The sequence below is a fragment of the Xiphophorus couchianus genome, chromosome 3 (assembly GCF_001444195.1).
Source record: "Xiphophorus couchianus chromosome 3, X_couchianus-1.0, whole genome shotgun sequence".
Lineage (NCBI taxonomy): Eukaryota > Metazoa > Chordata > Actinopteri > Cyprinodontiformes > Poeciliidae > Xiphophorus > Xiphophorus couchianus.
The window spans coordinates 12,862,081-12,887,141 of NC_040230.1; the positions used below are offsets into that span (position 1 = coordinate 12,862,081).

A 25,061-nucleotide genomic window follows, 5' to 3' on the forward strand; every position below is an offset into this window, starting at 1 on the left:
TGTCACTTGTGCAAAGCTACTGTAAGAGCTGGCTGTATTAGTGTCAATGCTAATAGTAGTTGTGCTCTTTCAGCCACCTAATTTGCAGTGTGCAGCAACAGTTAGGAAAGGGGCTGCATTTTATTTGTACAGCTGGCAAAAACTCCCACACCTGAACGGTCTGGTGGAAAATGAGGTGGTTTTAAAACTCCAACTTCATGAACCTGTGGAGCCAGTGACCAGACAAAACCAATAATTGAGTAAAACCCAATTATTGTAGTATTATTGATTGATCCATCTATCTGGACATATATTTAAAAAAAAAAAAAAAAAAGTTAAATACTACAGCTTTAACACTTGTAATCAGTCTATTTATATTGTGTGAAAGATGTGCGAGTGAAACATGGAACCACAGAAATTAAAGCAAGACCCAGGTTTATTAAAAAGGATTTCTAATCTGCCACTAAAAGCACCATCAGACTACAAAAGCTTAAAGATAGATAGGCAGTAAAGTGGATAAAACAAATATACAAAGAACTAAAATTAAATATTTGATTATAAAATATTAAGAAGGCAGTAAAAACAGCAAAACAGAAAGGAAATCAGTTTCTGAGGCGAGTTCGGCGTGACGTGCGTGAGATGGGTGTCGTCACTTTGGGGGTCTCGCTCTCTGCCATGACAGCATCTGAAGGAAGATAAAAGCTTAGTGAGACATTTCTGCAGAGTATTTAATCTTGGGTGGAAATGTATTTGTTTTAATTGATTTTTTAGGCGTTTTATGAAATCATGTCAAGTTGATTATATAAGTAGAAATATAAAGTGAGATGGTTGCAGACAAATTCAAATACAAGCTGTAAAAAAAAAAAAAAAAAAAAAAACACCCACAGAAGAAAAACTGAAAAAGTCACAAAGCAATAATTCAAATACGATCATTCAACATAATGACGTAAGCCATAAACTAATCAAAAACTTTACAAGAAATTATTCCCAAATTAAAAAGTACTGAATAGATCAAGCTTCTGAAAATGGTTATGCCCACATTAAAGGTTCTAAGGGAATTTGTAGTAGATCTTATGCCATCATTATTAGCATTTTTACAGGAATTACTTATCAGATTTTACCGTCAAGGTTTGCTCTGCCTGTAGATCTTGGACTACTTCTTAGCTAATAATAAAAAAAAAAGAAGAATCCTGTCCGCTCATAAACCTTCAACACTGTTGTTTGATGCATTTGGTCCAGTTACTCTGAACTCAGTTGTTCTGACCTGAAGGAACTTCTTTTGATCAAATTTTATTCATAGCACCAATTATAAAAATACAGTAAACAAAGAACTTTGTTGGGTAATTAAATGAGCACAAAGGCTTCGTTAATGAGGTGCCAAAAGAAGTCAGAATATTGAATTAGTTTATTCAATAAACAAAAAAAAAAAACGTTTTTTGCATCTAATTTGGACAATATTCTTTAACATTTATGATGTTTAATGGTCAATACAATAAAACTAGGATATTAACTCATTAAATGAAAAAAATCACTCATGTGAAACAAAAAAAAAAAGAAAAAAATTTGTGAATTTAATATGGATTTTTTTTTTAATTACACAAACTGAAAATATTCTAAAATAAATAAACCCTGGCAGTCTCACCATCCTCATCCTCCTCTTCGTCGCTGCTGAAGCTGATCACTGGTTTCTTAGACTTGCGTGATTTTTGAGGCGTTACAAAAGTGTCATCGCCGTGGCTGGAGACCGACTTTGTTTGACCTGTAGGGAGGAAAAATATTTCCTTAGTCACAGTCAGTTTTTTATATATACATTTTATTAGTTTAGGAAACTGAGTAAAAGCTGTGAATTCAGACCTCTCCTTTTCTGACGGCCTCTGGTGGGTAGCAGTGTGCGACTGCTGGTCTTCTCTGCAGTTCCTTCCTCCCCTTGGTTCTCTTCCATCTCAGGACTTTCTACATTCTCCAAGCCCCGGGTGTGAACCGCTGTCAGCCGCTTCTCAAAGTCATCTATCTGGGTCTGATTGAGATATTTATGATTACTACAAGAATAAAAATAAATATTATTAAATAAAGCACACGAGTAGCTTAAATGAGCGATTCATACACCTTAAATTGAGGTTTGGCTCCACGACGAAGCTTGGCTGTGATGGTGAGCAGAGGCTGGTAGACTCCGGATTCGGTTAGTTTGTCGCTGTAGCATTCCCAGCATTCCTGCAACCTCTTAAAGCCACGCTCACACATGGAGAGCAGGGACAGGGACATGGCCAAGTCACACCACTGGCGCTCGGTTCTGCAGAGACAAGAGCATGAAATGAGAGGTTGAGGGATTAGAAAATAAACCTGATTAGCAACATAATGCACAGTAATTCTAGACTCTGAACAAAAAAAAAACCTCATTTCTGATAAACATGTCATTGCTCTGACATTTGGACCTAATCTCATTTCCAGGAACCTTTTATGTCCAAATTCAGTTTTCCATTATATAATATAAAATGTCCTTCCTTTGAGATCTGCGTATGGATAAAGAATGACTCAGAGGCTGAAGCCCAGCCGCCCCAGTCATTGCATCTACTCTCAAACTACACATGAGGCTGTTTCCATGACAAAAGCACTGAATAGGAAGATGCCAGCATACATGACTGGTGAAGCGAACTGTGAACTTGATTTAATTGTTAAACTCTCTTTCTCAGAGTAAAAAAAAAAAAAAAAAAAAAAAACAGCCACTAATTATCCACACATCCACCCCCACATCTCACACAATGAAATGCTGTAGGACAGCTTCAGAAATTAGGAGTGAAACTATTCGGAAGAAAAAAACATGAAATCACGCAAAGAGGCAGCAGCAGGAAAACAAGGCAATTTGTACTCACTTTGCAGTCCGGAAGCGCTGACACAGTTTCTCCACCAAAGATTCAGTTTGCCTCTCTTTAGTGATGTAGGAGAATAGCTGTCTGTGAAAACACCCAAAACTTCATTTAGCACGTTCAAAGCTTGAAATGCTTCTGTCCAAACCAGGGATGAAACAATTAACTGTGACTAATCGATTACTGAAATCAACGAATTTAGTAATCAATTGTTAGCTGGAGTATACAGACTCAAAAAAGACAATTTGCTTAAAAAAAACAATTGAGAGAAAACTGCACAGAAAAATCTGTACATTTTGCACTTGAGATAAAATGTAGAATGTATACATTTAGCACCTTTGTATTTAATTTCAGCCAAACCTGTGACAGTTTAAGCTTCACCCAGTTCAGATTTATTACAACAATACAGTTATGCAGTTTAGGCAATAAAATATTCATTTTCTTATTTAAGAAAGGAAGTGAATTATTTTTTATTAGTATCCTTTAATGCATTTCTGTTGCACTATGGAAAAGGCTTAAGTGGTAAAATGAAAAATCTGCAGAATGTGTCATTTTTTTCTTCCGATTAACCATTAGAATAGTCTATAGATTAACCAATTATTAAAATAAGTTATTTGCATCATTAGTCCAAACCTTAAATTGCTGCACATCATTCTGTGGGCTGACAGTGAAAAAGTGAAATTCATACCTATTGAAACGTCAATGTATGTTTGTGAATTTACTGTGACAGATCAAAGTTGCACTTAATTTTGAAGTGAAATGAGAAACTGTTGTTAAAATTAATTAAAAATAAAAACCTAAAAAGTTAAACATATGTATTCAGCATAGCCAGGACGAAGACTTTGCAAAGAATGGCAAAATGTCTTCATGTGGATGTGCAAATTAACTTGAGCTCAGCCTGGATGGAGAAGATCCGCATAGTAATTTCATAAAGTCTTACCACAGTTTGATGCAGATCTAAATGTTTGCTTGGTTATTTCTACAAGAATCAAGGGGTGTGAATACTTTTACAAGGCACAGAAATGAAGAAACAAAGAGTTTTTGTGCCTCTCACTTCATGATGGTGTTGAAGTCCTTGGAGCTCATTCCTCTCTCTGGATCCGAAAGGCGACTGATGATGTCTGGCAGCAGGTTGTAGATGGCGTTGTCCTGATGGATGACAAAGTTAAAAACCTTTCAAAGCTGCCAGCTTCCACTACAGCTTCTGTGTGTGTGTGTGTGTGTGTGTACCTTAGTGGCCAGCTCATTGAAGAAGTTTAGAGCCAGGCTGGTGATGTGCGGCTCTGGGTCAATTAGCAGCACAGCGACCTCGCTAACTTGGCCTTTGACCTTTAGCACATCCTTAAGGACCAACTGAGTAAGAACTGTCACAGCAGTCTGCCTCACAGATGGGACCTCATCACTCAACCTAAACATGACAAAGAGAGGGGAGGGGGAAAAAAATGAAGTTAACGATCTGAGAGTCAGTTCTATACATTTTTAATAATAATAAAGGAATCGGCAACAGAAGCCAATTTAAAAATCAATGTCCACGACAACAGCCAACGTGCACAGTTGCTCCCACAAACAGCCCAGTTTTGGCATAACCACAATGTTGTGATGAACAATTTACATACCATATAACATCGCTGCTGACCTTTTTTGGTAACAAGAACTCTTCATGCAAGAGCTTCAGATCATCATCTCTGAACTAAAATGCTGGTATCTGCCCAATTTTTAACTTGACACTCCAACTGTTATATTTCTTGAACATTTAAATTCAAGTTGCTTTTTTGGAAAGAATTATTTTTTTCAAAAATATTTAGGGCAAGTGTTTAAAAGTTCGCAAAAGCATCTTTGTAAATATGCAACGAGAAAGCTGGAATTAGATGATAAATAGTTATTTTCAGCTAAATAGAACTACACCACCAGGTCTATTGATAAGATACAATAAGTAAATGCGAAAGGAAAATCACTTCTCATCAGCTTTTCTTCAAATAAAAAGGTAAAAGTCATCCAAAACTTAAACAAAGTGACACCTTATTGGCTGGCTGCTTACAATGGGACTGGACAGGTTGTGGCAGGGCAATCAGAAACTAATTTAGCTTTACCCTCTCCCAAAAAACCAAAGAACAAAAGCAACTAATTTCCCATTTCTCATTTGCACCAAAGAGCAGGACTCCTGGCAGAGGATCACACACTTGTACATGCTACTTCCACATGCCAATGCAGAAGCTTGCAACAGCAGTGAACAGGGTAATTAATTCTTAATGCGCTTATCAGGAGGCGCCAGGGCAGCAGCCTTGAGAACAGTGGAGGTGTTGGTGTGTGGGAGACAATTAGGAAAACTAGGAAATGCTTATCATGTAGAAAACACTGAGGGCAGTGAAGAATTAGAAAAGAAAATGTTCTACATGTCAAAACACCCGAATGTGAACGTTATCTCCTATTATAATTAAAACGGCACTTCATCAAACAGAACAACTTCAGCCTCTCAGTTGGCTGAAATGTTTAAGTGCTTTTTAAATGCAAAGGCACAAACCTTTGCAGAATGCGTGACTTTGCCCAAATATTACCGCCGTCTCCCCGCTGCGTAATTACAACCTGCTGGTCAGAGTGGCGATTAAGCCGTTTGTTGTCTTATGGTGGCCTTTCCTGATGTGGTCTGAGGCTCCGCCCAGGTTCGTGTTTGGTAATGATCCCCCTTCCTAATCTTTAAAGGAATATTAGCTAGTTGTCATGGCAACCTGCAGGGCCCAAATATAAAGCCCACTATCGGAGTTTTTGACAGCATATAGATCATCTAAAAGTTTATTTCCCACTACCTGTGGAAAAAATGAAATAAATAAATAAAGAGTAAACTTTTCCCATCATGTGGCTCAGTGGAGCATTCTGACAGTGGCAACACTCCAGTGGTTGAGAGGGACGTCACACTGAAAAGCGGTGATGGGATTCGGATGAAGAAGGCAGGAGTGTACAAGGATGTGTGTCAGTGGGTGTTTGCAAGAAGGAAAAGAAAAGAAAAGAAAAACTTCACTCGCAGAACACCCACTCACATGACCCATCGAGTGGAAGCATTTTTCTTATGATGTTTGATGAAACTTTTTAAAAGATAATGATGGTATGGATCAACTAAATTATTTATGCATGGTGGACAACAAGCATTTGCCTTTTTTATTAGTGACTGATGCGGCTAAACAGGACCTACCTTGCATATAGATTTTGGGTCCAGGGCTCCAAAGTATTAGGAAAACGCACTGTGAGGTCTCCCAACGCTATGATGGCATTGGCCCTGACGACGGGCAGAGTGGAGCGCTCCAGCACTGTGAAGATGAGGCGGATGTTGTCTTCACACACTGATGGGCTGAAATGAGGACAAAATAAAAGCATTAATTAAAGGAGTTGAACTGTCCTCATAAAGGTGGATTATTTCAGTACTTTTTCAATTGAAAAATGGAAACCAATCCAGAGACATTAGCCTCAGTGATATTTGAAAGGTTTATTTGTTACTTTCAATGATTATGACTTGCATAATGAAAACCTACAATTCTGTTTCTCAGAAAATGCTAATATTGGGTAGGACCAACAAAAAACTGAAATAAGTAATGCAAAGTGTTCTGCTAACTTGACTTATCCATTACAGTCACTTACAGCTTCTACAAAAAAGATGAGCTAAAAAAGGTCATCGCTAAAGAAGCTGGGTGCTCTGAGTGCTGAACCCAAACATAGCAATGGAAAGTTGAGCAAAAGGAAAAAGCACAAAAATGTGTATAAAGAACAGGGAATGTTGTATCATTGAGAGGATTGTGAAACAAAGCTGAGTGTAGAGAGTTTGGAGAAGATCTCATACATGCGTATATAGGACAATGACCATCACATTTTTATTTTAAGCCATTCCTGAACCACAAACGGAAGCATCAGAAACATAAAAAAAATTTATATATATTTTTGATTTTTCTTCAGGTGTCAGATATAAATAGTGGAAATAACTGCTGGAATATATATTACCATGTAAAATAAATACATACATGTCTGACTTTTTGAACTGAATTACTGGAAGACCTAATTAACTTTTTAGTGCTAATCCTAATTCATTTTGAGAGTAATGAATTAAATGTTTACATTGTTCTTAGTGGCTCTCGCGTGGCTGCTAACTAAAATAATGAATTTAAAATTACATGCCCTCTGGAAAGCTCTGTTAACATAATATAAGCAACAAATGGCTGGATTCTCACAGTTTAATACTCTGACCAAGAAATCCAAATTATTCTGAGATATTCATGGTGAAATTGCAGAAAAGGAAAAAGGGAAGTATTTTACATTAAACTGAAAGTCAGACACCTTGTGCCAAAAGGACACCGGAGAGAGAAGCCTCTGCTTAATTAAACAAATCAGTTCAGAAGAGAAGTCCTGTGGTTTTGGAAAGCATGTTTCTTTATTTCAGAAATGTCATGTTATTTATATAAATTAAACAGCAACAAGGGGTGTTAGAGAAATGTCTTTCATTGGGGTTAAGATTTGTCCAATTTTCCTAAAACACAGAATGACGATAATCAGCCATCATTTGAGGAAAAGTGCCAGGAGAAAAAAAAGGCCCTTCAATAATTTTGATTAGAGATTTAAAAGGTTAGTGTAATTAAGCTAAAAGAAAACTGTAGAAGGCTGCAATAATCAGAGAGAATACAAGCATGTCCACATAATCAGTAGACATAATTTCATGCAGGGGTGGGAATATCAACGTGTGTAGGATTGGAACGAGTTGAAGATCCAATCTGCTCAAGCAGAGACTGTGGGAATGTCTAGAAGGCCATTTCAGTTCTGTTTCATAATAAATACCTTCTGGTTTTAACAGTTTCCTTGGTAATAGTTCATATCATCACTAGAACCATGTTCAGTTACAGTAACATTAATAAATGCAAAGTTTGAATTGCTACAGACTGTAAGCAAGAGCAGTTGAAGTACACCAAGACAGCAAAAAGTGTTAAATATATATACACTTTTTCTTTAGAGAGGCTTCCTTTCACTGCTATAAAGTCAGTTTTATCTCGACTACATTCAGAATGAAATTACAAGGAATCCTCCCCTCCAGCTACTTCCCTAATGGCTGTGATAATTAAACACTTTGCAGCCAATTTCCAGTCTTCAGAATGGTTCAATTTAACTTATTACAAGTTTGTCAGATTCATTGGACCATCAGGATTGTATCATGGGGTCTGATTACACTCTGCACCACAGACACAAAACAACAGAAGGGATAAAACCTCTATCTTACAGCATTAATACAGCAAAGCTTAATGTTACTCTACATTTCAAATAGCTTAATTCAAAGCCAATGAGTTTATCCTTTCAGCTTGTAAAAAACATCCAAACACTGGGTGCATTATTTATTTTAAATGAAAAACTTTTTTTTCCTTGGATGTATAATGTAATACAGAAGAGATTCTGGGTGTATTGGAGAGGCTTAAGACATTCTTAAAAAATAAGAAAAAAAATTACTTCTACTAAAAACAATGCAAATTATTTATGTCAAGGTAAAGATGAGAACCAATGAATTTGTTTATAGCAACAATTCTATACCATTTTCATTGTTTTACAAATTTATGTGCCAAGTGGTATACCACTGCTGTTCATAATTGTTTTAAATAACACTTCCACGTTAGGCAAAATGGTTCGAGACTCAGTTTGCGTCTTGTCTCAAGAATACCAACATATTAAATAACAACTCGACACAAGTTGGGAAAAATGGTGCAAACTGATGGAAAAAAAAAATTCTTAGAAATGGTGGCTAGCTCAATTTTCCCCTTATATAGTGATGCCTTTAGAACTAATGACAACAAAGTTAATGAGAGATTAACTGGCAACAATCTCTACAAACTTGGTATGATAACTTGGAGTGCAAATACTACAGTTTTGCAACAATTTTAATAAAAACAAGAACACGATCTATTAATTTAATAGAAAGTCGACATTTATTTCTTCTGCTACAGAAAAAAAACTGTTTATCATAAGTCTCGCTAAATTTAGTAGTAGCTCTCAATTGTTTATTTCACAAAACCTTCTTGCCAATCTGTGAACTATGTAGATCTGAACTAGCTGATATTAACTGCTTAATTCATCAGGCCGAAATGAATACTGCTCATAGCTTCCCCACTGTAGCCTAAAACAATTTTACCTGAAGAGTGATGGGTGGTGCTCTTCAGTTTCCTCACCAGGACACATTGTGTTATCAACAAAATATTATAAAACAGATTAAGTTGTGTTCATTTTAGGAGCGAAAACTTTTTTTGCTACCAGCTGACAAGTAGTTCACAGCAACAATTGAGGGAGGGACATCAAAGTGATGAGTTGTCATCCTGCCCGTTATGAAAATTGAGAAAAACTCATCTCATTTTGTAAAAAAAAACAAACAAAAAAAAAGCAAAATAATAATAATATGGTTTTTAAGCCTTAGTTCTTTGAAATATTTGTATTTCCTGGAACACACCCTTTAATCGATGGCAAACTTAAAATCTTAAGTTTTAAGAACCACACTATGTATGTAGAACAACTTTAATAAATAACACATATCTGGCATGCAAGACGTAGCAATGGAGAAAAATGGAAAACACAAACAGTTCAGTTCCATAAAAAAAATTATATTTGTAGTGAATAAGCAAAACAGTGTGGAAACTGGTTTTCACACTGCATTTTTATTTTTTCCATATTTATTCAGACTTGGTAAACAAAATTAAACTCCATACTTTGCATGCTTAGCAACCTGCATTGTGGACTTACACCAAGATGTCGGAGCTAAACAGATGGGCAGCCAAAATGGCCAAAGATAAACTAAACTCAAAGTTTTCTAGAACAGACAGATGGAATAAAAGATGCCCTACTGTCCAAGGTTAAGAAAATGGTGTAGCGGGTGTGTGATTGTTTACTCAGCAGTGTAATATACCTTATCATCATGTACTGAGACAGTGCCAAACAGGCAGCAGTGGTGAGCTGAGGGTGGGAATAGCGTCCTGGAGAACTGCAGACTTTCACCAGCAGAGGAAGAAACGCACTCAGCAGGTTGTCCTCTAAACAGATTGAGAGATAATAAATGAAGTCGATTTAAACGCAGCTTGAAATGATGCAGGAAGAAAACTGGCAAGAGTTTTTATTTACCAGCCAGTAATTCTGTTTCACAGATTTTTCTGATGAGCTCTGCTTCAGTGTCTTCAGCAGACGCACCAATCAACCCGAGCTCCTCTTCCATGGCACTTTCATTAGCCAGCTGCTGCTTTAAGAAAAAAATAATAAGGTCAACACTAAATCAGCTCCATAAAAACTCAAAAATGCCTCTAAATCCTATTTTAGATTTAAATGAGCTGAAACCTCAATTCACTTTCAGTTGAGTCATACAGATATTTAGCTGAAGAAAAATAGCTCATCTGGTTGTTTGCCCCTTATTTAGTCTAAATTTGACTCAAATACAAGAATCTAAAAGCTTTTAGTTCACCTTCTTTTATTCGGTCTGTCTTTTCATTTTTAGATAATTATAGCTAAACAGACCTAGAGATAAACATTTGATTATTTCAAAACTGTTAATATTCTAAGTCATACTGTTAAGTGCTAATAAAGTTTGGCTGTAATTGAACTTTTCTAAATGTATAGAGCATAGAAATGCAACACACTTAAACTCCTCCATTCACTTGTGAATTTACCAAATGTTTTCTTGTGTCTTCCCACTGCTATGGGTGTGGGCTCAGCACCTCAAGCATGTCCTTCATTGTTCAGTTTCTTCACGACTTGCACAAAGGTTAAATGCATATACCAACTCCATTTGTTCAAAAACAAAAAAACTGAAAAAAAAGCATGCCCACTATGCACGATTCAACATTAAACACAGTCTCTCTTCCACTATGAAGTTCAGTCTTGTATTTTTATGAGACAGTAAAGAAGTAACCGAGATGAGTTTAGAAATGACAGAACAAACTCCCACGCTAATTAAGGGAACATCTATCCTCCTTTCTTCTGAAGGACTGAACAATTAATAGCTGTCACTAATCTGTCTGTCACTAAAATGAGTTTCATTATCAAGCCACCCAGTAGAGACCCACTGACTGAAAAATGTCTCATCTCACAGCTGGTTGGATGAGGTTCAGCTTTAACTTTAAATAGGATTAAATCATCCATAGAAGCACTTTAAGTGATCTTTTTCAAATAAAACAGATTATTATGTATAAAAACCTGGTTGGAGTTCATTAATGTTGAGTCTGATATGGATTTTAATCTAATTATTATTATCAATCCAATTAGTTTATTATGACCAACCCAGTTTAACAAACAATACACATAATGATAATATAAAAACATCCCAGTTAATATTAACAGTCATTCCTGTAATCATTCATTTTAGGCATGTTGTTGGGACTTTAACAGTAATAAAGTACTTCTAGCAGGACATCAAAAAGCAACTTTTGTTGCAAATGAAAAGCCATTAATCCTGTGAATTGGTGTACGTGTGTTATAGAGGTGTTGTGACTGATTAAGCTTTCCACATCATTGCCTTGATGGTACTGAAGCCAATGCTTGGCCAATTCTATTGTCATAATTCATCCAGATAAATATTGAACTTTAATAAAAAATTTAATTTACTCGACACGGTAACAATGTTAAATGTAGCTTTATCATCTTAGGAGGTTTTCGGTGCATGACTTCAGAGCTTTTGTAGAGTTGTTCTACTCTGTGGACATGCTGCAAATCTATTTCACAATAGGGAAAATAAAATTACCATTAAAAGCAGGAAATAGAAGAACTGTGGGATTTTAGTTTCTTTTTAGTAGATTAATTTAAAGAAGTTGCACTGTAGAAAAATAAAAAATGTTTCAATTGTGTAACTTGTCTGATGGTCTAATTAGATATTACATAACACTGACATACATTAACCCTTACAAAATGGCAGAAAGTAGTTTGAACACAACCATAATTAGTGGGTGTGTCACCCATTTCCCAAGAACTCTGTATTATGTTGTGTGGAACACCTGTACAGCCACTCATTACCTTAGCTTTACTGCCTGGGCCTTTCTCCTTCTCCTCCCTCTCTTCTGTCTCTCCTCTCCTCCTCCGCAGCTCAGCGCTCACACTGCGCTCAAGATGAGACACCTGCCAAAAAGCAACGCATCCGCAGAGCGCCAGCAGCTGGGCCAGACACACACAGTTCACTGCAGGAGAGAAAACATGTGGCCATGTGTGATTAAGGGTGCGCTGACAAACGGCAGGAATAAGTCTTGTAGCATTTTGTAGACAGCAACATGGTAGACAACACGACTAACCTTGTTCTTCTTGGTCACTGGAGTCTTGAGATGCATCATGGATTTGGCCAACATCCTTGTTAACTTCACCGCCTTCAGCAATCTGATCAAGTAAGAGTCGAGCGCTTCTCTGGAGCAGCCGGGAGCACAGCTGGTCTGGGGACTCAGCCAGGAAGTAGATGAGACGGACGGCCTGTTCCATAAAGCTCTGCCAGTAAGGGTCTTCCATCACCACACCTTGGACACAAACAGTGGAGACAGAAAAATTAGAGGAAGAAACCGTATCTGGTGGAAAGAATAGGAAAAAAAATTCAAGGGCACATTGTTTACCATCAGCAACAGCCTGTGTAAGGCAGGTGAACAGCTGATGGTCCTGGGGGAGTCTGAATGGAGCTCCTTTTGATTGCTATTGGGTAGACAAACCATAACAGGACAGACTTAAACTTTCAGATGTAATTAGTCAAAGTCTGGGCTTTAAGGTATTCTTACCATTACTTTTTATTTACAATGCTTTGTAAAACTATTCACACAACTAACTTCCACATATTGTCATAGAAAAGCAACAAACTGATTTTTTAGGGGTTGTGTGTGATCAACCAAAACAAAGTGGTTCATAACCATGAAGTGGAAGAAAACATCGTTCTTTTTTAAAATAATGTTTTTACAAACAAAACTCTGCTTAGTGTGCCTGTATGTATTCAAAATAAAACCATTTCCAACTTGCTTCCTAAGTCACAGAATAAAGAGTCCACTTATATGTAATTTAATCCCAGTATAGTCACTGTTCTGTGAAGGCTTTGACCAAAGGCCAGTTGAGTGTTACATTTTTTATCTTTGACAAAGTCTCGTATATTCAAACTTACCCTGACATGATCAGTGATACTGCAAATGGTGATCACTGTATCTCTTGCAAGAAGAAAGTCTTCAGTCACTTTTTCTCCCAGAGCCACAGAACAAAGAGTGTCCAAGTTACTGAGCACCACTTCTCTCTCTGCCCTGTTGTAGTTGCAAATAGAGATACTTGTTGAAAACTAGAACTAGCGTACACATTTCAGAACACCAAATTATCTCGTCTTCATGCAAAGTCGGGTAATAACACTGCCCCACATGACCTCTTCCACTCTCTGCTGGTTTTCCCAGTACTAGGCTAAGCCCAGATATTACATGTAGGAGGACGGGTTAGGAGAAGCACACAAGGTTTAATAGGTTATAAATGCTGCTGATGCTGGATGAGGAGAAGAGGCAGCGTGGGTGGACTGCAAATACTCTTTACTCTCTCACTCTTCCCCAAAGCAACCATATTCTTGGAGGTAGCTGGAAGGGGGAGAACATATTTTACATATATAAAGATATATGTATATATAAATAAAAAATAAGATAAAAAGGCCCTGGCAAGAAGCCAAGTTTTATGGTCGTGACTTCAATTACAATGAAGAGAAGCAGAGGCTGGGCTTGTATTCTGACTAATGAGGATTTGCAGAATGTCAAGTAGCTGAGGCAGGACTAAAATGTAAAGAGAAGAGCTGTTATTCAGGCAGGAATAGCACCAATTTTCAATGTATTTTTTACCACTAACCTGCTCAAATCATAATGGCTACATTTTCTCCCCATCAATCCGACTGTGCTAAACATCAGCGCAATACATCTGAGTTCACGTGAAATAATTGTTGGGTGTTGAAACAGATAGAATGTCATCTAAAGAAACATTTGACATTTGAGTTAAAGTGCAGCTGAAATGTAAACCTCAATTTATTCCTGACATACTAATCCTGTTTAGCTTTTATACCTATTAAAAAGCACAGATATGATTCTAGGTAAAGATTTATAACATAAAATAAGGAGGAGTCAGTGTGCAGAAACCTTGTGTTACAAATAAAAAAAATTAAATATTCATTTTGGTTGATATTCAACCTTTACTACATGGTATATGAGTAACTACCATACAAACTTTGTGGTACTCTAAACAGATGTTATTTAAATTAAATCTGTTATTTTAACCGATTTTTAGCACTACCATAAGAAAACTGCACTTTTTTCCACCCAAAATGTTTGTTGTATTAAAAGACAATAAAATGTTGAGTAATTTACCGTGCTGCCATGCCCAGCAGTAACACTGCAGCTCGTTTGTGTAAGACAGAGGCTTCTCGTTTACCGGCAAATCTCTCCCACAAAACCTGAATTACGGTGGATTGGAGATTGCTGCCACTGCCGAAGAACTCCTGCACCTACAGAGACATTTACAGTTACAGCTCTCTCTATGTTTAGGAACCAAAAGTATTTCTGCAAATTCTCCCAAATTAATATTTTGTCACATTTAGACATTTTTCATGATCTTGGAACTACAGTACTGCTAATTAATCCAATGATTCATATAATAATTACTCACAATTTCCTCAAGACACTGGATAGTACCCAGAGATGCATCCACCATGAGCTCAGAGAGACTGTCGACGAGAGTCTGTGCTTTCATCCTGTTAAAAAGACCAGACGGCTGGTTTTTCATTTAAAAAAAAAAAAAACACTGAAGGTTTTTGTTGCAAGGCAAAATAATATCCAACAGGCAGCCAGACAAAACAATTTCATTCTGCTCTAATCCTCCAAGCAATTAGAAGATTATATGCAAAACGTCTAAATCGTATAGCAAACCACCAAGAATGTGTGTTCTAACAGGGGTTTATAATATCCACAAAAACAGCTGGCAATATAGTAAAGTTTAAGTGTTGAATCATTTCCAATCTTTAAAAGAGATCTTGATGAACATTTCCATAGGTAGCCTAACGCCTGTTTTAGGTTTTCTTTGAACTTTGCTTTCATAGTTACTTCCATCCTGGATTAAATTTAAAAAATTATAGTCTGCCATGTAAATATATTATAAACCTCGGCACATGACTATATTTAAAGTGGTTAAGCACAGACCTGACTGTGTCTCCTTGCGGGTTCAGGTACAAGCGTCTGTAGGCTTGAACGACAGCATCTTTAATGGTAGCATCCGTTGACCACACCAGAGGCAACATCTTCCTCACTCCACTGACAGAGTTCGCAACACTGAATTCGTGCACCGTCACACAAAACTGCACTGCTTCTTGGACAACTTTAAGCAGAATAAGAAAACAACACATAAACATGGAATTATGAACTTCATGTAAACAGAATCTACTCAAAAATTTGGGAAAGTAAAATGACAGATCCCACAGTGAAACACTTCTACCTGAAGTTGTTTTCAAATACAGCATGTTGTTGATGACAGATATTGCTTGTTCCACTTGTAAGGAAAATGTTTCCATGTTTCTCAGGTACTGCACCAACATCTCCTGCTTCTTCAGGTCCCCTTCATCTCCCTCTTTATCTCTCTCTCTTTGTGGGGTTGGTGGCAAATTCTGACCGACATCTGAAGCATCTTCATCAGAGCCTGGGGCAAACAAGAGAGGTAAATCACCCAGTCAGTGAAGGCTCCAAGTTTTTTTTCCTGCAGGTGCAATGGGGGAGCTTGCCGATTTGTAAAGGGTGCTGTGAATGCATTATAGGTCTCTAACACATTCAACCTACAGTCACCAACAATGCATCTAATAAATACAGTATGTGGCTTTATGGTGATACCATTCATTACAAACATTAAAAAAAAAACAACTTGGTCTTAAACACCCACACATGGCATGGTGGTAACAGAAGAGGCAGACAGAAGATGCATTTTTACACCTAGGAGTCAGATTTCTTCACAACAGGAAAAGGTGGTTGTTTTTGTGGTAGAAGGGGAAGTTTTTTTTACTTTTTTTTTTTTTTTTTTTTAAAGAAAAATCTGTTTTCATCTAGGGTCCTGGAAATTATCAGTCAGGTCAGTGGTTTAACAGTCATTGCTGCTGTACAGGTAGTTCCCCCCCCACAAAAAGACAAAGAAAACTGTTTATAGTTCACTGATTACTTATATCAAATACTACTTATTGAGGTCTAAAAATAGGACTTTATGATACTGCATATTTAAGAACTCCTGAGTGCTGTACATGATACATTTGTGCCCTTATTTGCTTTGCAGCATATTGCTAACCTGGTGTGACTCTAGTTCTTCTTGCTGACTACAGTGAAACATGAGCAGAATGGATTTGATAACTTTTTCTGAAACTTCTCTGTTGAGCCTCAAACATGATGGATATTTTTGCAGAATTGTTTTTGCGCCTGTATAATCACCAAGCAGTACAAGCTCTGTCTCCCACTGGTTTACAGGATGTGTAATGATGTCAAAGGTTCATCGCTTTTACCCATAGTATTTCCTTTGTTATTGATTCATAGCCATATTCACAATAGACTGCTTTTAGGGTACTTTTTTTGCATTTAGATTACATTTAATTACAATCAATTTTTTTATAAAATATTTCACCACATAGAAAAAAGAAAAAAAGAAAAACAACAACATTTTTTGAACTTTTATTTTCTTGGGGGTGCCATGTCTGACTCAGGGGGAGTTATTGCATCCTCCACCGCTGCCCTCAAGCCACCAAGGCACTCATTGCTCTCAATTTATAATCTGCTGCTTGAACTGAGCATTTTCTAAAGCTTCAGCCTAATAATTAAGTAACCTTTTCATAATGTGTGAAAAGCAGTTATACACGCTACATTTAGAACAAAAGAAAAGAAAACAAGCGAGAATACATGAAGGTAGAAACTTGCAGCACAATTTCAGAGCTGCCATTATAAAACTTTAGAAAATTACAACCCAAGTCAACTAGTAAATGGTTTGGTGGGTTGAGGTTTTGTTTATGTGCAGATACATTCAGATTTGAATGAGGGGAGGTTTGAGAGCAGAGTGAACACTTTTGAGTCTTAGTTGTGTTGTTTTTTGTAACATTAGATGCAGCCATGTCAATACCATAATGCTTTCTCTATTGTAACATATCAATGTAATAAAATTAGCAGAGAAACTGACTTTTCTAGTCAAAGTTCTTATTCTTATGGCAAATAGGTGCACAAGTGGAAAATAAATGTCTTTGTAATTGAGCTGTCAGACCATCAACACACATCTCTGACGTTGCATTTGAGTCAACATGAAAAATGTTTAACTGTTTAATTAAATTACTTGTTTATCATCTGAGATGACATTAACTGGTGGTGCAGGAAGCGTGAAGTGAAGTATAGCTTAGACAAAGGCTTGCGACAAATTACACTGTCATGTAGGCTAAAAAGATATATATATATATATATATATATATATAGAAAAGAAAAAACTAGCCAGAGAAATGTGAAAGTGCAGCAAAATGTTCATCTGGAATATGAGAGAACGCTTAATGTTTGGGCCAATATGTATGCTCTTAAGTCATTATAGAGATTAAATACTTGTATTACAAATTGAGTTAAGGCGAGGCTTTCAAACAGAAGAACATTACACTAAAGGTCAAACATGTTTGATGGCTAAGTCATGTTGAGGGGCTGTACCCGTGGTTTTGATGCAGTGCACAAAATAATTATTAATAAAAAATGAATTAAAATCATCTCCAGATTTTTCATTTGAACCCCAAAATCAACAAGTCTGATCAGAACAGAAATTCAACACATGGAAGTAACAAGGTTGACCCAAACACACAAAACAGGCTAAGGAATGGATACTGAAGGCCAACATTGAGCAAGACATTTAACCAAAAACATTGACTGGTGTATGCATATATTTGAGCTTTTATGTTTTTTGATCATGTGGATATCAAAAAGTTTACAACTCAAATTCATGCCCCCAATTTCTGTTAAAAAACAGAAGGTGCTCCTGGTTCCAGAAGGCTATTTGGCTCTCTGGCAAACTGAGCAGATGGACACTTTATACATTCTATATATACTGAACTTGCCTACATTGTTTGATAACCAAGATCAAATTCAAATGACTTTGAATCTGTTTTACATTTACAATCATGTGGGTGAATCAACTTTTCATTAGCAACTCAATCTCTTAGAAGTATATATCTAATATTTGTTCTCTTGTGCATTTTGTAAACCATTTTCCTATTTTTATTAAAATAAAAAGAGCTTTTACCTTTGAAAATCAAGCCCAGTGTGTCCATTAAACTCTCAGGGGTGACTGTGGTCAGAGAGGCAAACATCTCTGATTCTGGGAACCAACTGTGAGCTTTTACGCAAAGCTTCACAGCATTCCTGCAGAGAGAGGAGCACAGACATTTTACCTGACTAATTCTAGGCTGTGTGACAGACCAGATCCATGAGCAGCGTCACTACCCATCAACGTCAACTGGTTATTAGCATCACCTGTATTTGTTGACACGGAGGTACTGCGCTATCTTCACTGCAGTTGCTCTGTCGTCATCTTCTGATTTTTCGTCCTCCACCTCCACACATTCGTTGTTCTCTTCCTCTGCTTCACTTGTGGGCTCCAGGGTTGTCCTGACAGTAACAAGGAGCTCAGGCTCCATGGCAGCCCACAGCTCAGACGCCTTGATCACTGCAACTACAGCGAGGAAAAGGAATATATACATACATTTATTATATTTGGCTGGCAGCTGGTCGTGTAAAAGTGCCAAAGAAACATTTGAAACCAATGTATTGAAAGAGCAACAGAACAGATGACTGTATTTTTCTGAAATTAATTATGTGAACCTATTTCTGAAGTTGAGAAAAATTAAAACATTTCTGTTCAGACAGCAGCACTGAGTGACAATTAAAACTGCTGATGTGTCATAATTCAAGCTAAAAACTATTACCGTCTTAGCTCATTTGCATGAGTATTTTTACTAATTACATTTCAAACTATTAAAAATGCCAGACATAAATAAGTGTGGGAAAAAAAACTTATAAGATTTAAAGTTAGACCTTTGGGATTTCTTTTAATCAGCACATATTCATGTGGTGGGTTTATGGAAATTTGAATCAGCCCTCAGATTGTTAAAAGTAACAGCTCATGGATCACTGAACGGCACCAAGACCAAAGTGGGCTTCTTGCATCAGACACTCACACCCACACACACAATGTAAGCTCTATTCCAGAGATTACTCCACTGTGACTCTAAAGGAATAATTTGGATTGAGCCAAGTCTCTGTCGGCAGGCCCTTACAGCAGAGCAGAAATCCTCCTCTGCACTACCAAGATTACCTTGTGTTTACCATTCAAATGCAACAAGAAGCCAACACTCATTCAGTGAGCTCACATTCGCCTTGGTTTCATCACTGGGCAAAAAAAATATATAAATACATGTATGATTAAAGAAGTCTAACAGAAGCAGAGAAATCTGAAGGACTATCACAGAAGCTGTGATTACCAGGTGCTTTTCCCTCTAGCTTCTCTTTCATTTCTCTGAGTTTTGCTGTTTCTGTTTCCAAGGGTTTCTTCAGATCTGCACTGCTCAGCTGAAAGACAAGAACAAAGCTTTGTGTTGTGAAACTTGAAATATTACCTCTATTCACAGCTTAAAATCACACCAGTTTGAATTACCTTGCAGCTATAGGGATTGTGTGCAATGAAAGCTGCCAACAGCTGGATGGCACTCTTCACTGCATTTATCGATTTGTCCATCAGGCGCCCAACGGCGAGCCCCATCACCTCACTGTACCTACAAAGGGGCAGCGCCTGAACACACCCACACAAAAAAATTTACCATCAGCTTTTATTATTTTGTCCTGAAGTTTCAGTGTTGTCCTTTAGAAAAATGTCAAACATTTCATATTTAAAATACAATTTAAAACTCAGTCTGTTTTGGATAACCAAAACATGACAACACATTGTCAGAATAGCTGGGAAAAGCAAGGAGATCAAAAATTGAGTCTTGTGGAACACCATTAGTTCAATCACAGCATTCACTGTCAAAGTATTTCATAAAAGCAATGTACCTTGCTGTTGACAATTCGTGTGTAAACTTGGAGCACACGTGCTCTGACATGGGAGTGTGTGTCATGGAGATGTTCCTGCAATATGTCAAAGAAGCGGTCCCGGTCGGCTCTGCCAGACTCATCCAGCCCGTCGCCACATAGGACTCGTACAAGAATTTCTCCAAGCACCTCACAAACAGCAACACGCATTGTGTGGCTCTAGAAAACAAATGCAAATCAAACAGTTTAACATATGACGTTCTTTTTTCCCCCTCTGCAAAGTGGAAAAAGTAAAGATACAAGATGAGTCTGCCCTCAGATTACCAAAGACGACAGTCACAGCTCAACGAACAGCAAAGAGAGCTGGGTGAACTTTTTGCCTTCTGCACACACACACATACAACACACACACAAACAAACTGTCAGCATCAGCCAAAGCAATTACTCCGCAGTAACTGTAGAGGAATAATTCTGGCTGAGCTAAGTCTCTGTCGGCAGGCCCTTACAGCAGAGCAGAAATCCTCCTCTGCACTGCCAAGATTACCTGCCATTCAAGGCAACAAGAACCCAACTCTCGCTCAATGAGCTCATATTCGCCTTGGTCTCATCACTGGGCAGAACATGAATGAAACGAAAACAAACAAAAACTCTGCCAAGCTGTGCAAGGGAGGCAGAAGCTACTGAAACAGAAGGTGTTAGAGATTGTCCCACATTTGTACTCGGAGCATAATGAAAACAAGTTCTTGGGTGAAAACGTGGGTGCAAATGAGGCTCCGTCTGAGCTATATTGCAGTTTTTATCCGTATAATTTGTCATTAAGAAACAGGGATGGGCTGGTTATGTAGGTACACCATGATTTTTAAAGTCACGGCTTCAAAAATGTTCAACATAATTTGAAGTCGTTTTAATGAGATGCCAGAGAAAGTTCCTTAGTGACCATAGTTTTCTCCAGCTGTATGGAGTAAGAAGCAATAACAATACCCTCAGCTGTCTGCTGCTACACACTGCCGGTCAGCAGCCTGAAAGAAGGCAACAACACTTATCTGGTGCCCACAAAAGAGAAAAATTAGGCTTGGAAATATTTCTTGTCTCAGGTATTGGTGATGTAGAAAATAAAGAAGTGTCTCCCACCATCTTAAATCTCTTAAAGCTACAGTTAGCAAGAGTAAGCATGAAGGTCACTACAGTCTCAATTACAGAAAATAACCTGACTAAATAATAGACAGCACGTTAAAGTCCGAAATGTGAGATTTTGCTTAAATATTTGTATCAATAAAATTAATACATTTGATAATATAAATATGAGTCAAGGGCTATGTTACTTTAGCAGAGCTGGGAATAATTGTTGAAGTTTGGTTTTAAAGACAAGAAATTAAATCATAAATATTGTTTTTCATCATGATGCAGTTTCCCCCAGTGTATTATAAGCCTGGCGGGCCATCAGGCTTTACTTGAGCCCCCACCAATCTAAGCATTGTTTATCTATTTAAGTCTTTTTAAAGTGTTTGCATTTTCTAAGATTTTACAGTTGGGTTCAGGTATTAATCTTCCAATCACACATAATTATCAAGACATTTTAAAATTTCCTGTCAATTTTAAATATTTTTTAACTCAAAAACACGACGGGCTGCTGGGTGAATAACTGCCCTAGCACCCAGCCACCAGGCTTAGCAAGTTTTCTGGGGAAAACTTTGATGATGTGAATATTGTAACGACATTTTGTTTTTACACAAGATTATCAAATTACAAAAGTCTCATAAAGATGTCAAAAAATGCATTTTACAGAACACAAACCTCTCCTTCCAGGTGAATGATGAGGACACTAATGTTGGGGACCATTAATTCTGGTACCAGGCCACCGAGTTCTGACAGAAAAGAGGCAAAAGCTTTGACACCAGAACCTTCTCTGGCAAGCTCTTCACTTGACTTCTGACCAATTTCCCTGAAGGAAAAAAAAATAAGAGTTTCAATAGCAGATCTCAAATAAAACTGAAGTTTAAAAGCATCAGTAAAGGAAAAATGTACTGACCTTATCACTTCTCCAATAATTGCTCTGACTCCATACTCTGTGCTCCACACAGACACAGCTTGTGCAAATACTGAGGACAACTGCTCAAAGTGTTGCAGCATCTGGATGACCTTTACACTGGCACCTGAAAGAATTCAGATAGCAACATTTAAAATAGAAAAAATTTTAAACAGCAAAGATTGCCATGTTGTATGAACTACATTCACAAAATCCAAGGCAGCTGGGAAACGAACCTAAAAGGTGGTTGTATTTGGTGATCAGTATGCCGAGAAGGTGAATTATACAATCTCTTGTTGGTTTGTTCTTGACATGGCTGATGGTTGGATTCTCCAATAACTTGTAGCAGCAACAAGTCACACAGCTGTGAAGAATTCAAGGTGATGTTTTAATTTTGTTCATCTAAAGCCATGAGTTACTCAAGTGTTAGTGTCCTGCCAGTTTTTAGATGCTATACGAACTGATTCAAATGCTCCCACTATATCCTTAGCATGTCAATGTTCTGCATGGACCTGCTAATGAACCACCATTTATTGTTATATCAACCTAAAATCAAGAAAATGTTAGGGCTGAAATGCCGACTAAAACACAAGACAAATGGCTCCCAAGAAAAATTTGTTTGTGAACTGATCACAGAGGAAACAAGCAATTTCACATAGTTCTGAGATCTTCCTAAAAACTACATTTACAATGAAATTATACATAAATAAATGGTTACAAGCAAGCATGTTATGCAAGTAAATTAAAATCTGAGCCTGGCCCAGAACTATGAAGTACCTGATGAACTCCTCTTCCACCAGGGAGAGGCTCCAGAGAGAACGGATGTCCAGTTGAAGGAGCTGGACAAGAACATGCAGAACCCGCTCTCTCTCAGAATCCCACTGCAGCAGTCCTTCACCGCCTTTACCTTTCTTACTACCCTGTTACACAAAGAAAGCAAGGTCTTTCAACTCTAAATGTATTGGACTCTAACGGTTCCAAATGGGAGATAAAATGAAAAAAATTCAAATGACAAAAACAATATCCTCAGATTACCAAAGATGACTGTTCATATCTGTCAAACCTGCCATAGACTACAGCCTTTTGTCAGCTGATACATAAACATTCACACACAGACAAACAAGAAGTTACACAATGTTTGACATCTTCTACATATCCCACAAAATTTCTCATCATGAGCATAAGTTTTAGAAGATGGACGTTTGACTGTAGGTGAGCCCTTACAGCAGTGTAATAAAACTCAATCACACTACCAAGACTACTCACCAAACAGCTGACTAAGAACCACAGTTTCTAAGTGTAATCAGATCATAAATAATGCCAAGGTCTCATCACTGGATATGGTCACATGAAGAATACTCAAAAACAAAAGTCACTGACTATACCATTTAGCCACTAACAACTTTACCTTTCCAGGTGCTGTGATGATACTTTGTCTGTAGGAGACACTTTCGAGGCTCTCCGTGAGTTTGCATAGCAAGAAGACACTCATTTTAACGGCATTTAGTTTTTCTTTGCGCTCTGCAGCTGAGAAGGTGGTGGAGGTGAGAGCCGTTGGCAGAGAAACAGCCAGATCACTGACCACTGAAAAAAAAGAAACCAGTTAATGAAGCAAAAGGCTAAAAGGATGTCCATTTAAAAAAATATTTATACACATACAAGAGACTAACCTTTAACAAGTAATTCCAAGGTATCCTCTTTTACCCCAAGTTCCAAAGAATTAAAATGCCTAAAAATTAAAAGACAATAGCTTTGTACTATTATTATTGATGGTAATATTTACAAGAATTACATGGTAAGTACTTACTGCAGAACACTGTAACCTGTGTCAAAGTGTTCCAGTATACATGAAGGGCCTTGGCTTCGTAGTCCCATCTTGAATTCTGATGCAAACAAGTAAACATTTATTTACACCTTTATATTTACAATACTTCTACTCCTGGTGTCAAAAATGAATGCAAAAACCTCAAAACATGAGCAGAAAGGAGTGGAGAACACAAAAATACTGTTAGGAATTTCACGTTATAAGCTGAGGTAAAACATATCTTAAGTTTTGTGTAAAAGATATTAAATGCACAAAATACACCAATAACATTTGGTTAGAGAGTACAAAAACTTGGGGAAATAGATCACAAGTGACAAATCTTTAAACAAGTTTATTTCCAAATATTTTGTCAGTGAAACAGGAATAACAACACACAATGTAGTTCTGTTTTTTCCACTTTTCCTTTAAATTAACACAGGTTATCCATTTGCTTAAAGAGCAATAAATGGAAGAAACAGAACTAAGCGGTTAAAACAAAAACGATCCGTTCACTGCGATCACCATAATGCTAGAGTACATCGAATTTCAATCATACGTACATAGACATAAGATCACATCTAATGAAAAATACTTACTATTGAGATGGGATGGCAGTTGTTTTGCCGGAATCACATCTTGAACTACGTATTGATTAATACCTCCCGTTTTAACCAGGTCTCCCACACACACTGGCACAAAAAAGTCCCACGACATCTCTGCGTAACAAAGACAAGTCAAAATTCATCAAAACTTTGACCAACTCACAGATACAAATAAGCGCTAACGTTACGGTCACTTCTAGAAGTATTTAGCTCATTGTTAGCACTGGTAGAGCTAGTGCTAACTTTAAATACTAAATGCATATGGGTACATAAAGTAGAAAATAATACCAAAGTTAAAAGTAGTCTTGTAAGTTGAGAAAAAACTAAATTGTTATGAGTGGTTCAAGCCGCTAATGTTACTGAAGCTAACACGATATTAGCATAATCGTTAGCCTAAAACTCACTAGTCTTTACATAAGTTTTAGGCGGACATTGTGTCAGAATGACCATGTTTACAACTTTAACAAAGGTAAAAACACAACGTTACCTCTTTCCGTGGCAGCACGTTTGGGTACTTAAAATCTCTTAGGGAAAATTGCCTGCTGCCTCCCTTCCCACCGTCCGTAAACGGTTTCCGTCTGGAGTTTTTCAAATTTGATGCCACCGCGCGCCAAATCAACAAAACGATGACGCATATCGCGTCAGACCTAGTTTTAAACTCTGACCCAATACCACCACCTGGTGGTCAACTACGCACAGTACATCACACAGTGGAAGCTACCAGTTCAGCGAAAA

General features: G+C 37.4%; 1 protein-coding gene and 2 non-coding genes across 4 annotated transcripts; all 3 read right to left on the minus strand.

Moving 5' to 3' along the window:
• Positions 1-397: 397 nt before the first annotated feature.
• Positions 398-24,973, minus strand: ncapd2 (non-SMC condensin I complex, subunit D2). Of its 2 annotated transcripts, none has more exons than XM_028012332.1 (32): positions 24,814-24,973; positions 24,321-24,440; positions 23,728-23,803; positions 23,591-23,649; positions 23,329-23,504; positions 22,698-22,840; positions 22,157-22,284; positions 21,924-22,047; positions 21,689-21,836; positions 19,916-20,113; positions 19,521-19,655; positions 19,348-19,435; positions 18,341-18,539; positions 18,111-18,229; positions 15,309-15,509; positions 15,017-15,191; positions 14,487-14,571; positions 14,189-14,325; positions 12,964-13,096; positions 12,431-12,506; positions 12,122-12,337; positions 11,850-12,010; positions 9,972-10,083; positions 9,760-9,883; positions 6,031-6,186; positions 4,074-4,251; positions 3,898-3,992; positions 2,850-2,930; positions 2,086-2,269; positions 1,834-1,996; positions 1,622-1,738; positions 398-664 (listed from the first exon to the last, which is right to left on the minus strand). In XM_028012332.1, the coding sequence occupies exons 2-32, from the start codon at positions 24,436-24,438 to the stop codon at positions 582-584; spliced, it is 4,188 nt and encodes a 1,395-aa protein (XP_027868133.1). In that variant the 5' UTR covers positions 24,439-24,440; positions 24,814-24,973; the 3' UTR covers positions 398-581. The 2 variants fall into 2 exon arrangements, with proteins under 2 accessions (XP_027868133.1, XP_027868132.1); XM_028012331.1 differs by having other exon boundaries at positions 9,972-10,086.
• LOC114142422 (small nucleolar RNA U85) lies at positions 20,205-20,510 on the minus strand. Its single transcript, XR_003595008.1, has one exon. It is a non-coding gene; the product is annotated as a small nucleolar RNA U85 (small nucleolar RNA).
• On the minus strand, positions 22,942-23,260 carry LOC114142418 (small nucleolar RNA U85). The gene has a single exon (XR_003595004.1). It is a non-coding gene; the product is annotated as a small nucleolar RNA U85 (small nucleolar RNA).
• Positions 24,974-25,061: the final 88 nt, after the last annotated feature.